General features: G+C 38.0%; 1 protein-coding gene across 19 annotated transcripts in view; it reads right to left on the bottom strand.

Annotated features, from left to right (window-relative positions):
• Positions 1-4,884: 4,884 nt before the first annotated feature.
• PHF20L1 (PHD finger protein 20 like 1) overlaps positions 4,885-16,803 on the bottom strand; it is a 61,822-nt gene continuing 49,903 nt past the window's right edge. For 4 of the 19 annotated variants that reach the window (XM_075495288.1, XM_075495287.1, XM_075495295.1 and 1 more), the window contains 4 exons: positions 15,910-16,105; positions 15,109-15,478; positions 11,482-11,647; positions 4,887-10,341 (listed from right to left, as the gene is read on the bottom strand). In XM_075495288.1, coding sequence (XP_075351403.1) covers positions 10,199-10,341; positions 11,482-11,647; positions 15,109-15,478; positions 15,910-16,105 — 875 coding nt within the window. In that variant the 3' untranslated portion in view covers positions 4,887-10,198. Of the gene's footprint in view, positions 10,342-11,481; positions 11,648-15,108; positions 15,479-15,909; positions 16,106-16,803 lie in introns of all 19 variants that reach the window. The other 15 variants (XM_075495286.1, XM_075495303.1, XM_075495297.1 and 12 more) reach the window with 9 other exon arrangements.

Raw genomic sequence — 16,803 nt, 5'->3', positions numbered from 1 at the left:
GCCCGGTCATCGGCGAGGAGAACGAGCGGCAGCAGGCACAGGGGGTGGCAGGGGGGACTTAGTTAAATCAACATGCAAATTGAGTATATTGACATGACTCCGGCCAGAGCTCCGGCTCTCACCTGCACTGTGGTGCAATCAGACTTTGTGCTCTGTGGCAGAAATACAATTTTTTTATGTTTCTAGAGAGCCTACCCTGCTGAGGGGACGGGCAAGAGTTAGGCCTCCAAGCGCTGCAGCACTAGGAGTAAATACAATTCATGATGTGGTCATTTTTTAAGTGAAAAACAGGATGGACACAGCTCCACTGACTATGAAGGGAACTGAGGTTCAGAGTCAATTACATTCAACCTTTGCTTTTACTCCCACTTGCACCACGCACTTTAATACAGCCAAGAATCTGACGGGAAGCAGCTTAGCCTCTTGGGCTTCATCCTCCAGGTGTAAGATCAGTATAACCATTAAGCATGTTAAGTCAAGCTTTTTGGTACTAATTACATGCAAGATTCTCAACTTAAAACATATCAGAAATATTATTTCCTTGGTTCCAGGGTATCACTTCTTACTTGTCCACCTCTTATGATTGCCAGTTAGCATTTACTTGCACCAGGAATTATGAGAACTCACCCTCACTTGTGCAAAGGTGGTTGGACAAACGGGCCCAGAATAATTAGCTAAATAATAATAGAAGCACACGTTTCAAGCTGGACTTAGGCTGATTTCAAGAAAAAGTGACAGCCACAGTCTAGTTTGTGATTCATGGGTACTAGACAGTCTAGACTCTACTGATACTCTCTTACAGACCAAGATTGTGCTAACTGTGATCCAAGCATCTTTCTGTGTGGGCTGTAGACCACTGCGGTGCTAGAGTGTTTGATATATATGGTAAATGTGATCTCAAACAGCAGCACAAGCTTGCTTTAGCATGACTAGCCTTTTTAAAATGAGTGAGTGGGACTATATTTGGATTTTACTTTCAAGCAACCTTCTCTGGACTTGAGGAAAGTCAATGGTCCGCAGAAAGATCAAGCTGGGAAAAGATGAAGAGCATGTCCAGAGTAGATGACAGACAAAAAAAGGCAACCTTCAGAGGCATAAAAAAGAAAAATCCTGTAACAGCTCTGATTAAGCGGGCACAGAAAGAAAATTAATTTCTGGATTAGCATAGCATTTGTAGGGAAACGTACATACAGAGCAAAGGAATCTGACTAAATGGAGAATAGCCAGCATTAGCACTCGGGTGGCTGAATCAGGAAAGATGAAAAGTTTGACCATGACATATATTTCTGACTCAAGTATACTTCAAGAGTCTCAGGTTTGCGTCTGACCCCCAGTGCCGTGGGGCAGTTACAGGAGAGCAACAAGAGACAGCCCAGCCCAGCCTCACGGGCTCTGCAGGGGCAGCAGGGCCTGGGCTTACAGGCACAAAGATGTTTCCAAGCCACGGAAACGTACCCAGACTGTGCGTGTGTGGCGAGCGTGACATTGATTTAGTCCAATTTTCTAAAGGTAGTAAAAAAATTGTCACTCAGGCTCCTTGCACAGCAAATGGGGAGAGAAGGCTCATGAAGGCAGCCATTCACTTTCCTCCTTTATTCTTTGCTACCAAAGAACAGGGTAAGGCAGACAGGAAACCAAGGAGGTATCAAAGGGCTATTACTAACAGAAAGAAGCACAAATCTGCAATATCGACATCATGTTGATTCCCAAGATTACTTTTATTTCCTTCAGAAATACTCAGAAAACAATCTCTGAACTATGCGAGTGGGAAGAAAAGCCAAGTCTTAAAAGTGTCTTAAAAAACAAAGTGAGAGAGTGAGTTTTGGCAACTGGCATCACTTGAGCCACTTCTAGATGTGCGTCAAACCAAGATGGGCATCTCGGTACATGCAAGTTCAATGGGATGCAATAGCCCGTGGATTTAAAAAAAAAAATTAGTTTACAGAGCAATATGCGCAATCCACATTCTTCAGAGAAAAAAAAAAGGCACTTGTCATCTACGGCTGGTCAAATTCAAATAAAGAAAAGCCTCAGTGCATAACCTTCAGTGAAGAGACAATTGAATTGACCTCTATTTTTAGCACCTGAGAAAAGATGGAAGAATATCTTAAATTAGCTCACTAACGATGAGGAGAAAAGGAGTAAGAAGGAAAAGGTCCTTGTGGCCAATATAGCCTTAAAACTAACATGTCTTCAAAATCATTGCTCTAGCGCTGGAAATGAGGGTTTCGTTTGTTGTACAAAAAGCTGCTCAATCTAGACTATAATTGTTGGGGGAAAGAAAAATGTCACTGTGATGAAACATTGAAATCACAAGCCTCAAGGGAGAAGCAGACCATTTATTCACTCTTCCAGTTTTGCATACACTTTCTTAGCCGAAAAGATGGTTTGTGCAACTGCAATTCTTACATATCGAAAAGCCCAAGGGTAAATGATTCCTGTATATGAATACATAAACCTCTACACCCACAGAAAAGTTGCTCTCGCCCAAATAAAACCTGAGCCTGACAAGTCAACCTTAGCTTAAGAAATGAACTTAAGGGAGCCTCCTGAATGAGGCAGCAAATTGGAAGCAAAGATTTTAAGAACGGAAAGCATTGTCAAATTATGCCCATATCAATTAGTTCATTTATTTTTAAATAATAAACTGCTTTTCTGTGTTAAATAGATCACCAATATTGGACAATCCTCTCCCACCTTTTAAAGAAAACTATGTAAAATCATAGACTCACATCATTTTTAGCAACTTATTACACTTACAGATAGAGGAGAACTATGTTTTACGTTTGGTACATTTCTTCCCAAGCATGAGACATTCGTCCCAATCTTCTTCACATGATTTTGGCACAGATAGCCAATAACAAGACCTTGTGAAACGCTTGTCATCTCTATCATCTCTGATTAAGTTTTGAAAAGTCCTCATGTGATGCAAAATTAAAAGATGACACAGATAAAAGCATAGCCCCACCAGATAATACAAGTTTCAGTCACTTCATACATGACATGTTCTTCAGATTGAAAGAACGATGGGGAAGTTCCAGTAACTTCTATACTAGAATTGGCTAGATCAGACAAGCGGGCACAGGACTTCTCAATTCTTTGTGTTACAATTTAGCAGCTGGCAAAGTGCCTTCAGTGACAAAAGAACCTAAAGTAGCCCATGTAAGAACATTTGAATTTGCCTTTGTCCCTGCAGAAATGAACCATTTCTAGGACAGGTAAAATGTTTTTTTAATTACTTATCCATTGGAGATAACACAGGTTTCCTCTATCTAATAGTACCATAGTGATGCAAGGTAGAAAAATATTTATTTTATTCTCACGACATCTGGGATGCAGATTGTGTTGAAACCCCAAGCAGAAGTCAGTTCTGCAACCCGCAGTGGCACGACGGATCGGTTCGCACACCGAATCGATTCAACGTTTGACAAAAGCAAGCTAATGCAGTGAGGAAAGGCACCGCCAGGCACACAAGGACAGCAACAGGGTGCCAAACTTCTGGTGTTGGTAGGAAAAAACTATTTTTGGTCTTTTCGATAATGCAATAATTAACCTTCTCTGAACTGAAGACAACAGCGTAGAGTCAATGGCGTCAGAAAGCAAGTTCAAGGACAAACACAACTTCTGCCGCTCAGCAAAGCTGTGGAATTCAGTATGCCACCTGATGTTGTGGAGACAAATGAATGAAAAAAGATGGATTAAACTCATGGAGCACAGATCTGTCAGTGCTTGATAAAACTGATGGTCTTCATAAAGATTTTGGTAAAGGAAACCTCAGTTTACCAGAAGTGAAAGATACATTAAGAGAAAGACAATTTGTACAGATCTTTTATAGTCCATGTTTCTACAGATGCTGACATTGTATTTCTACTGAAGAGAAAGACACCAGACTGGCTGGATGTTTGGTCTGACTCAGGAAACCTCTTCTTTAATAAGTCTGCTAATTAGAAAAAGTGTTTCAGTACTCCAAGATGTGAATTTGGCCTTTTATCTTAAATCTGAGAGACTGCTTTGAGACTGTGCTTTCAATAATGACTAAACTGTTTCAGAATTAAAATTTTGAAATTTCTTGCATGTTTAAGATCATACCTATTTTTGCTGTGAAGAACAGAAGCATTTCTCTGTGTTAGTAACTCAGATTCTGTCTCATTTCATTCACCTGCCGCTTACTATTTGCGCCCTGGTCCACAGGACGTGTAGGACAGGAACTTTCTTAGTATCATTTACTTATTTCTTTCCTACTACAATAGCGTCTTGAACAACAGTTTGTAGGCAATACTAAAATATAAGAAATCACTAAACACAAATTGAAGTTACTTATTTTGTAATGACATTGTACAGAGGCACAAAACTAGAAACACCCTTCGAAGGTAGACGTCTGCCCACAAGAAGGGATGCCGTCACTGTGAACGCGTTGTTGAAAGACATCGTCTTTCAAGAACCAAGAGTATTGCAAAACTCAAACCCTGAAATTGTTCAACACCAAAGCAGGTCAGGAACAGAAGAATCTTCTAATTACTTTGCCACACCGTAAGTAATTCAGTACTGTAAATAATTTATTGGCTGCATAATTAGCCTACAGGCTAAAATACAACTGAAGATTCCCTAAAGCTTTGCAATGTATACAAATAAATGAGTACTAATGACTGCGTGTAGCTTATTGACTACAGGCTAAAAATGCAACTGAAGGTTCCCTAATGCTTTAAAACATATACAAGCACTCACTAGCTCGCCAAAACAAAAGCCCACTGAATGGAAGCCGAGGCACACAACAATCTCAACAGACCTTTATTGTATTAGAACGCAGTCAACATTATTGCTATTATAAAAAAAAAAAAAAGAAAGAAACAACGAAAAAACAAATCACAAGAAAGTATTTTGCTTCTCTCATAGAAGATGTAATAGCAGTGCACTGCTGCCTCTCTCAGAGTGTGTAGTGACAACACACCGACGCACGTGGCTACAGCTGCACGGAGGTGGCTCTGCCCAGTTTTCAAGACAGGAAGGCTGCTGTTTGAAGTAAACAGCAATTGAACTAGCTTTCGTTATTCAATCCACACAATAAGTCTGGCTCATCTACTGCTTACGCACAGGCCCAGCGCGTATGGAAAGGGAAATTCACTCCTGAATGATTTTTCACGCTAGTTCGTTTTCGCCATGCGGTCTCCAATTTTTTATTTGAATTGTTTCAGGCTGGTGCAGAATGGCCACCAAATGCACAATCTGCTCTCTGTGCAGTGTATTTTCACCATCGTTACATGCTCCATACTTGTTTTCCATATATAAACAGATATACACATAGTGTATAATACTTATTGCTAAAGACAGACCCCCACACCCAGCACCCAGGACATAACAGAGTATAATAAAAACCATTACTGTATTTCAGTATTTCAAACATCCTCCATAAAATGATCACCTAAAGCCATATGGGCTCAGTACAACAGAAAAAAAACCTGTCAGCTAATAAAATACAATAGCAGCAATGGGCATTTTGAAAGTGATTAAGCCTCTGACCTTAACAGGCACTCCAAAATCAAGGTGCACGTACAGCAACATTTCTGAGCAGTAGAGAGAAAACTTGTGGTTCCAGTGTTCTAAACCGACGTGGCAAGGATGGGTCCCGTTTGCAAATGAATGGCAGCATTGCACGCACCCCCTTCGCACATCAGCACCTCCTTGTGACTACTGCCAGGGGAAGGTGGTCGAGATGGCCCGATTGCACACTTCTTGGTATGGAGCCGCTGTTTGCAGAGTGCTTCCCAGCCCCTACTCTTGTTGCCGGTTTTTACATCAAGCTCCAGTTCAGCTCAGGATCTGTTTTGTGTCTTTTGAAGTTTCAGTGAAGAAAAATAGTTGCAGTTTCCTTTCAAATGCAAAAGGAAGAATATTCTGGTTTGCAAGCATCAAAATACTTTTATAATTTTACTGTGATGTTCGAGCGACTCCTTTACATCCCAACCTTCAGTTTGGTAAGGAGTATTGGAGCCCAACAGTGCCAGAGGGGTTTTGCTGTAATATTCATTCAAACCTAGTTAAGTTAGAAGCCAGATGGGAGCAGAGGGAGATCACCACTTGCACAAGATCAGAAGAGGCTCACTAAAGGCAGGCAGAAGAACATCTGAAGACTTTGATCATGGTACACACACTCCAACTGTACACAGCTCATAGGACACGCTGGAGGCTGAGGACAGAAGAGCAGGGGAGACCTTTCCCTATGACTGCTTCCCACAGCAGCCAGAAAGAACTGGGCACAAGAACAGAGGAGTGAAACCCTCCGGACATCACAGAAGACAGAGGGCAGGAAGCTGAAGAACAAAAGGAGAAACAGATGCAAGCTGTGGAACAAACAGATGAGGAGCACATGTAGAAACTTAGAGACAAAATTAAGAGACACAGGTGGATGTCAGCCATACAAGAGGACTGCACCCATGGAAGAACAGTTTCAGTTCTTTGCAACCCAGCAAATACGTGAAATCGGAAAATTGCGATCCATCTTCTTTGACTATTTTAAAGAGGACAACAGGCTTCTAGCACTGTAAATTTCTCCATAGCTGAACAAAGATCTACACATCTAAGGCCAGAATATCCAAAATACGGACACTACGCAACCTACAGCTACCCAAGAAAAGGGTTAGCAAGAAACATTTTCCAACCCATTCCCTGCCATATGACTTAAAGTACCTCCATTTTGTAACTGAAACATAGGCAGCCCCATCACGGGATATCTGATCGCGTCAACAAGACTACGTTTCATTTATGACTGCAATACTGATGTCCTCCTGCCATCACTGCAACTGAAAATGCAGAATTCCTGATGTAGATGCCTATGGTATGGTCACAAGAAGAAGGCCGCTTTGAAATGAATCACCCTGATACCTCCATGAAAAAAATCAGCTCTCAGACAAAAAGCTGGGCATTTAAAGGCTCCACAAGTTTGCCATTTAGTCCTGTGAAATCACAAGAGGCTTCTGTACAATGGCATTTCCCTTTTATTACTATTAAGAACTTACATTAAGTTAAAAGAACGCTGCAAATTTAAAAATTTTACCTTTCTGTGCACATGTATCAAAAAACAGTCTTTACATCACCATATACTAGTTCTTCCTCAGAGAGGGTCTGCCTCCTTCATCACACAGCACAAGTAATTGCAATTCACAGCCCGATAAATGATGTTGCAAATAGACTGTGTGTAGATCCCTGGCTTATTTACAGAGGAAGCAGGAAGACAGATGGAGAATGATGCCTACAGGAAAAAGATTCTCTCAATAAGGCCAACTAGACGAAATACTGGTATGAGCCAGATCACATCGGCTTTGACTGGCACACAAGCAAAGCAACCAACTGTAAGTTACATTCTGTGCAAAACACTGAGCATTTTTATGGCACTTGACTTGTAAGAGTTTAAAGAAAAACTTCAAAAGCATCCCAAACCTTTGAATACTTGAGAAACTGGGGCCAAAACTAATGCTCACGTTACAGACGAACATCACAATTTGAGAAAGCAAACTCAGACAAGTTTGTGAAGCATTCAAGCAATACACAATGTATCATAGCACTGTCCATAAGGACACCGAGATTGTATTTCTTATAAGATATGAATGCTTGCAGGAATTTTTATAATATGTGACTACAGCAGAAATGAAGATAAAAAATACTGAACGGATTTGTTGTTTTTGTAAGCACAGTCCATTCTGAATAAGGCAGGATCCTGAGGGATAAAATTACATACTCATGTAAATTTAGAGACCATTACATATACAAACAGAAGACAAGTTAAAGCTGCAAGGGCAACTGTAACTTTGACCTTACGATTTCCTTTTCAGGACACTATTCCTCTGTCTCTGCACTAAGAAGGAAACCTCTGTCCTCCCACCTGGAATCTCTCAGTCCACCTCCACCTTCAGCAACATTTACAATTATATTACATCACACGCATGCACACGCATTGCATAATATTGCTACAGTGTATGCTGTATAAATTATGTAAATACACTCCACTTTGTTTCAAAGTAATTCATCTGGATTTACACTTCTCTTATACAGTACACACAGTACCACATTCAAGGATATGCAGCAAGTGAATAATATATAAAAAAGTCTCACATATCCAAAAGCAAGTAGGTCACTCAACTATTTATATTGTTTGAAGCAGTTATTTAAGCATCCAACTATATAACACAGTATTTTATTTATTAACAGTTGCTATAAAAATGTCAACAACTCCTCAGCTCTTGTGTTCTTTCTGCATTACAAAGTTGCCAATCGTGATTCCATAATTAATTTCCATGTTACCATGCAGCTCTGTAATGTCTCCTATAAGCTTGATGTGGCAAGACTTTTTAAATAGCAACCGCTCTGTAACAGGGGTTTACATTTTGCTTTGGACATCAAGAGTGATAACTCACTTCAGACATGATAGACGGGAAATGTCAGGGCAGGTTTACTTTAGCAACGAACCAGCCATGCTGCTTTCTTTATCAATAATGGTTTGTCATGAAAGTTCAACGCACTGGTTGCAAAGTCTTTCCCAGATAATCCATCTTTGGCACATTTTTCAATTTTATGCATCCTCAAAAGGCATTCGAAGATTTTTTGATTTTTGATGGTCTGTACATTATAACAATCACTTCTTTTTTACATTTGTATGTAGATCAGGAAGAAAAGTGGAAAATGTAGAGTATGCAGAATAGTTTTAATAAACAGTTTTACATACAGTACCTTACATATAGAACAGTGTGTTTGCAAATTTAAATAATTTTTGAATGTACAGTGGCTTGTACTCTTATCAAAAGGTAAATTCAAGTTTACTGTCTATCGGTTCTAAAATGCATTTATACAGATAACTAGAACTGATAAACAGACGTGAGGCATAAAATGTTCAAGTATCTTAATGTCATCAGTTAAATAGCCTCCTTTTAACAGTCATATTTTACAAATTTCAAAACCTGTACATACATTATTTTCAATTTTAGAAATTGCTTGTTAAAATGTAACATTTCACGTTAACCACCAGTTCTTATAGTCTATTGTAATAAAACTAGACATGTGTAGATATAAATGTATACAGTATGTATATATGTACATGTGTATCTATACACATATACATACACATACAAATATGTATGTAGCACTGGGTACAGTGGCAACTTATAAGCACAGGGAAAGTCCTGGGCTCAAAATCCAGCAAGAGCTAACAGAAGAAGCAGGTTGCCTTTGGTTTCATGACGTTTCGTTCACTGAAGCTGAAAGATTTTATAAAAACATCTTGGATAATGCATCTTGTGATATTTATTCTAGTGGTTTAGTATATTCACAGCCACAGACAGTTTTGCTGATCTTGTCATTCCTCATCCCAGCTGAGGATGGTAAAGTTTCAGAGGGCCAACACCAGAACAGAGCTACCCAGGACAAAAATTGTACCTTGAATCCTGAAATACTGCAATAGAACATAAAAAAATATAAACTAGATACAATTTTGGATGGATTGCTGGCACCGAGTAGGACTTTGGAAAAAACCTTCATGTAACTCTCATCCCAGTGGTTTTAATATTATTTGGCACATCTGACCACTATTTGCCACTTATGTTTTAAAGGAGCCTAAGGGTGCTGTAATAAGGATTTCTATTTAAAAAAATACTTTAAAAAGGAGACCATGATAAGTAATTTCTTTCAAAAATCAAAGCTAGTATGTTCATTTCCCTGAACATTCATGAGAATGAAATAATCTAAAAACTTTCCTTGTAGAGAGGATACAGATCTCTCTGTGTCTATCTTTCACTCGCGAGATAAGAGGAATTCATTAAAAAAGCAGTTCCCAAGAATTTTTAGTCAGCTGAATTCTGCTAATTTAGAATTTTTTTGCCAAAGGTTTCAAAATAGTAGCATTGTTCTTCGCAGTTTTTGTTTGTTCAACTGTCTTGTATGCGGGGATTTTCTTTATCATGTTAAAATCATATCAACATCTCTCAGTGCGTAATATATTACATTTTGAAGCTTGGACAATGAAAATTCAGATTTTCAATATCACATTCCTTCCTCTAAATTTCCTCTCCTCTCTCTAAAGCTTCAGGCTATTAATGTAATCAGCAAAGAACCAGATAAATGCTCAGCTTTTTGCTGTCTTCCTGTCAGTCTTGTGGCTAGTAAGAAAATTCACTGTAAAGAACCTATTTTTATTTCTTTATTCTTCCTTTCGTCATACAGAGCAAAGCGTTGCTATTTGCTGTACTTTCCCCATGTCAATTAAGAGCTGTTTGATACGTCGCTTCAGCTGAGGCAATCTTGCCAGAGGATCCGGTGGTTCCAGTTCTCCAGTGAAATCAAGCCAGCTTTCTAAAACTACAGAAGGAAAAGGAAGAAGTTGATTAGAGTAAGTCTTCAAGAAATGGTTTTCATAAAAATTAAAATTTTCTTTCTTACTCTTTGTCTTTTATAAGAAGGGAAAATATACTGAGGCTGTGATTTTTACTTAACAGAAGAAATTTTTATTAGGGAAACACCAACTAATTCTGTGTTTCACTCAAACAATCTAAACATATCTTCCGATTTGATTGTTGCTATAAAAAGGCACCTGGGAGCAAATTATACCTTTGGCTAACAATTTACCATCTACACACATAAAAGAAACCTCAGTTCATGATCTTCTAGCTATGACAGTTCTGCAACGGAAAATGCAATCCTTAAATGCAAGGCTTGCTTCTGTCACTTTAACAGGCTCCTGTTTACAAGGTCCAGACTACAGAATGGTTTTCCAATCTTCAACAACTGTTTTCAAGGAATTTCTATGCTTGCAGAGACAGAGAAGGGAAAAGGTCAACCCTGTTAGCCTAAAAATACTGCCTAGTACAAGCAGGAATATTGAAAGTAAAACTGCAAATAGGAATAAGACAACTTTATTTACCAAAAGATAATTCAGGACTCCTATGGCTAGACTACAATCTCCCTTCATTCTTAATTTCTATGACTGGCGAGTAAACTTATGTGCTGTAATATTTATTTCTACAATGTCATTTCATTCAAGTTTTCTCATGAAGCCTGATTTGTCTTCCTGAAACCAGTTACTAACATATAGCAAACCAAAGTTGAAAGCAGAATGAACACATCGTTTTTTTCCTAAATATTGTCAATTACTTGAACCAGCAGGGCAAAAACACTCCAGGCGTAGAAAAACCCAACTTTATGATCCATATCTGGACAAAGACTAGACAAGTTATCTAAGCTTTCTGAAGTCTGCCTAACATCACAAACCCGAGCAAAATTTTCAGGGGTCCTGAGTGCTTAAGCTACTTTATTGGGCATTCAAAACTTGTGGAAGGGGGTGCAAGGATCAAGGGTACAAGCTCAGGTTATAATTTTGGGTACCCAAATTTGAATACCATTCTTAAAAATCCATCCTCAAGTGCCTCAGATCACTTCAACACAGTGGCTATGAAAGATGCTGTTACAGGTGTATTAACAAGTATCTGGCAATGCAGTTACCATCAACTTCTTTTTCAATCAGGTCCATTCTGCTGGTGACTTCGTTCTGTACATTCTCTATATGCGTAAGGAGATTTAGCTGCCATTGAAGATGTGTGTCCACTTGTTCTTCTGAGCCTTTTCTTTCATTACAAACAAACACAGTGTTTCCTTCAGCAGAATTCTTCTTCATAGGAGCAACAGAAAGAAAAAAATTGCCATTTAAGAGGGTTTTTTTGTTTTTTAATTTCTGGTGTTGATTTCAACACTTGAGTCACATGATAAACTATGCTGTTTTAGAATTGCATTTCTGTCTACTTGACAAAAAGGATACTCAAAAAGCCATGTACCATGACACATCAATAGACTAAACCAAACAAAATGCAAAGTCCATACAAATGAGCACGTATAACCCCGGGGGAGTGAAGCAAGAGGTAAAAATTTACCAGCTCAAGCACTTTGTTTAATGCAGTAAGACAGACAGCATTTGCATGTCTTTTTGATATAAATTGTGACTTAAATTATGAAGTGCTGAACTGCATCACTCTACCATCACCAAAAATGTGCAAAAAGCTAAGGTTTGTTTCAACTTTAGCCACAGAATGACGGAAAACTCCCTAAAAAGCAGTAATATCCAAGATGTAAAAAGTCATTATTTTGCACAAATAAGCTGGCCATTCTATTTGTTGATTAAGACAAGAGACTTCTCTTCCTGCCATTGCTATGGTCCCATGTAACTTGCAAGCACAAGTCTGAAACAGAATTGAACATGTTTGGGGATAGTTGCAAGGGCAGTAACATGCTGAGCTACGCAAACATAGTATCCAAGGAAGGCTGACTTCTCTGAAATAATGTGTATTCTCTGACTTGCTGTGAAGATACTAAAGTTCTCATCTTTCTGTATCTGATGTTTCGGCTAATGGAAATGACCAAAGAAAGTCTATCTGATTTAATGAGTTAGAATGTTCAGCATTGCCATTAATTAGCAGGATTCACAGTTTCCATTTTACATCCACTATGTTTTCATATCTGATGAAGTTCTGTCACTACTGATGATTCTAACTTTAGGGACTAAAATGCTCGATATGTGTGCTCACATAGTGTCAGTTCATGGCAAATGCCAGAGCAAGGAGTGAATTTTATTGTATTAATACACTTCTCTGATGAAGTGCTCAGCTAATTTTTTTCCACATCACATAAGAGACTTAACACCATTTTTTTCTTAAATTATTTCTTCCTCCAGTCAAGACTGGGAAGAGTGAGAAGAGAGGGGAAGAAGAAAATAAGGACTGGTGGATTTTAAGTTACTTCTTAAGTAAAAAAAACCCACAACCTTTCTTTTTAAGACTTAAAATCAATTAAAAAAACAAATCAAACTTGGACCAACCTGCTGGCAGCTTTATGAGCAAGTCCTGGAGGACAAGTATGGTTAAAACTCACAATATTCACTAAAGGAGTTAAAGTTATTTATCAAAGATTTTAAAAGTCATAAAAGCCTGTAAACTCTCAAACCTTTCAGATAAAATCTTTCTTCTCTCAAGACATCAGGTTTGCCTCCACAGTGTTTTCACTATTCAAACCGTTATTAATCTTATAAAGGATATTTCCAATGTAAATAAGCAATGCCCCATTTCTTACAACTTTCAGAGCCTCTCTAAAACCACGAGAACACCACCATTTTTCCCTTGCTGTATGAAGACCCAAGTCCATAATTCTAAAACCAAGATCATCTCTTAGGTGAATCTTTTAGATGCCCACTGCAGTAAGTTAGAGAAAATCTTAAAGCTAAGTAACTTAACAACTAAATAACATCATAAAACATTTTTTTTTCCTTTTAGTGACCTCTGTATTTATTCAAATGGCTGGTGAATGCTCCTTGAAGAAAAAAAACAAACCACAAGATCAAACAGGTCCTCCTCTAAGCTAAGAGATCAATGTAGGCAATCAGGGAATAGTGGCAGGGGTAGTAAGAGAAGCAGAGTACAGGATCCAGCTTGTGAAGAAGAAATAAACAGGAGGTTCAGGTGGGGAAGGCTCACGCTTTCAGAAGCAAGAACAAGGAAACTAAATACAATTTTAAAGATGATGCATGGTCCAAAAGGGGACTTGATAATAGTCAATCTGAACACTGTTTATTAAAAGAAAAGAAGATATGCAACAGAACTGTAGATTAGGGTAAGACAAAACAGTATGGAAAAACAGAATAAAGGCTCTGTGGGATGCTAGAAGGGAGAATCCAAAGCCCCAACCAAAACTTTGACAAGGAGAGGTGAAGAAGGCACCTTACAGAGAAGCCAGTTCATGTAAAAATGGCACTTCAATGTCAGTATCCTCATGGTGTTAAGGTAAGTACAAACAGGTTCATGGAGAAACCAAGGAGAGCTTTTCAATGCGTATTAAGTCTAGACAGAAAGCCTTATTTCAGATATCAAGGCTGACTGCTGACAAGGTGAACTAAGGTGTCCCAAAGGAAAGAGCACTCTGACACTGCCCCAAACAGATCTCTTGTGGTTTAAAACAGACAGCACCTAGCTTTTTAGACAGATGCTTTAGTCTCTGAAGGAAACATTAGTTTTGTTTCACCGCTCACATATATTTTCTTTTAATTCTAAATTTATTTATACTATTTACAATGACAATTTAAACTGCTGTTGGAAAGAAAATGCATTTCACACTGCTGCATGTCTCCTTACTATACAAACTGAATATAATCATGCGATTTAGCATACAAAAAATTATTTCTAACTAGAATGAGCCAAAATTTCCCACTCAGACTACACAGCTTACATGCCACATTTAAAATAAAAATTAAAAGAAAAAGATGTATCTTACTCATTTCTTCCACACCAGAAACTGTACTTCAAAAGGGGGATGAGTTGGGCGATTTATTCTCACACAGTTGGTATTGTAGAAAACAGAAAGGTTTGTTTCACTTTGTTTTTTGCTCAAAGAGAACTCTTCACTAAAACCAGACTAACAAGTTTCAGACCTTTTCCAGAAAGTAATGGGTTCAAACCATTAATGCAAAAAATGAGAGAGATATGTTTAAATAGCCAAATATAATCCTGACTAAAAACCTGTGAAACATTTAATTAGAAGAAATATGCAATATAAAAGACTCAAAAGAAGTTGCACACGAGGTGAAATTAGTTGGTCAGTAAATCATTACTTGTGGACAGAATTCTAGATAGTGTTCCTATTAAAAGAAGAATATAGTATAATAATAAACACTATTACAAATCTCAGTTTAACAAACAATAACAACAAAAACACATGTAGAAAACAGAATTGAGAGAATGAAGGAAACGTCCCATTTTCCTCACCTCTCAAAAAACACATAAGTTCTGTTTCAAGACCCTGGGATTTTTTTTTTTTCCCCCTGAAACATTGGCTTGAGCATAAACAGTTTTAGCATAGGCAATACTTTAACCATACTTTGCATTTCATTCACCAGCTGAAATGGATATACTTCACCTGAAACTCTCTCAGTGATCCAACTTTGCTTCTAGTGGTTTCTGCTGACTTATTTGATAGAATATGTCGACTTATAACAATGAACATTTCTAAATACTTGTATGTGCTTGACTTTTATCAGATTGAACATATTTTTCCAACTAAGAAACTTCCCAGATGAAGAATGATACTTACCTGCTCATTCATGCCATCATCCTTAAAAGAATATTGTAAACAGTTTTTATTGTCTGTGTGAAATTCTGGATCTTCCTCAAAGCTACTTGTATCTTCATCATCTGAGCTCATAGGGTCAGTGACTGCTTTGCAGTCTTGACCAAAACTCTGTGGTTTTTGGTAACTGTGCTCACTTGTGATGTATGTTTCTTCCATCTTCTGGGGTATACTGGGTGGCTCTTTATGGTTTTGACTGTGACACGTCCTTTCAGTTGGATTAACAGCATCTGGCAAAGTCACTAATTTTTTCTCTACCCCAACAGTTATTTGTTCTTGTTCTTTTCGCATCCCTGAATAAGCCCAGAGATGAAGGTCTGGGTGATGCTTATTTCTGCAATGAAGGGGAGGGAAAAAGAGCAAGTTATAGAAAATACCACTTACAGCACTGAACTATTAAGCACCCACTTCTACTAGATCACAGCTATTGATAAGCACCATTGTCAAACATCTAAGTATTCCTAGGTCACTTATCAATTTAGGATAAATCCAGAATGTCCCTTTAACACAAAATTGACTATTAAAAAAAAACCAACCGCCCCAAAAAAACCAAACCCACCAATAATCCCAGTATACTGGATCCGATCAGGTGCTGAACACTTAACTCCCACTGAAGCTGAGGGTACTCTACATCTTGCACTTGAATTATTTAAACTATTATAAAAGAAAGAACTTTAATGTGAGACAACAATGCATATGGAATAATGGTAATCTCTGCTACCTAAAGATATAAAGGTGGAGAATAAACCCTGGACTGATACTTACTTTAATATCCCAATCTTCAACTGCAGTCCATGCAGTATTTCAGTTACACCATATACATCTGCTAGTAGATGATGTGTTGACACAATCTTTTTGGCATTAAGATGAGAGTAGTTTTCTTTCAAAAAAGATAATCCACACATGTGTCCATTGTTTAGCCAGTCTTTATCATAAAGATATTTGGCACTCCACCTCTGACCTGGGGTGAGAAATAAAAAAATTGAGGGCCATCTAAAGCCACAGCAGAATTGTATTTAAAACTAGAGTGCTATAATTATATGCTGTACTCTCCTAAATGACTCCTAACATCCATGAAAGAATGATTCAAGGTCTTGCTATTAATATATTAAAATAGATTAAGAGGAAACTCTTAACACTTACAAAAACAAAACTAAACCTGAAATCTCAAGACCTTAATTTGAAATTAAAGTCTAATAACCTTTGCAATCAAAGTACAGGATATTAAGAACTGTGCTATTATCAATCTAACTGAAAAAAAAAAGTTTACATTGGCATTTTGTTTATCTAACTACTGCAGCTTACTTAAAAAAAAAAAAAAAAAAAGAAAAGAAAACCTAAGTTACCAAGACAAATGTTAGAGAGTGGATTTTATATGGACATATCCAAAACACCTGGTTTGTTTCCAAGACAAATATTTTGCTTCAATACTGAAGTCAGTATCTATTTATTAGAAGCCAGGAGAAGGCTTCATGAAAAGCAGACATTTCAAAGCTATCTGACAGCAGAGTTCTTACACTCTCCTTTGAGGTGCCTTTTACCAGGCACTACTAGACAGGATAACGATGTCAGTGGGCCTTAGGTCTCCCATGCTATGGCAACATCTACAATCTTAATCCAACAGGCATGAATGAGTATTTAGCTAACGCTTCTATAGTA

The sequence above is a fragment of the Mycteria americana genome, chromosome 2 (genome assembly GCF_035582795.1).
Source record: "Mycteria americana isolate JAX WOST 10 ecotype Jacksonville Zoo and Gardens chromosome 2, USCA_MyAme_1.0, whole genome shotgun sequence".
NCBI classification, from domain to species: Eukaryota; Metazoa; Chordata; class Aves; order Ciconiiformes; family Ciconiidae; genus Mycteria; species Mycteria americana.
This window is presented reverse-complemented; position numbering and strand designations above follow the sequence as displayed.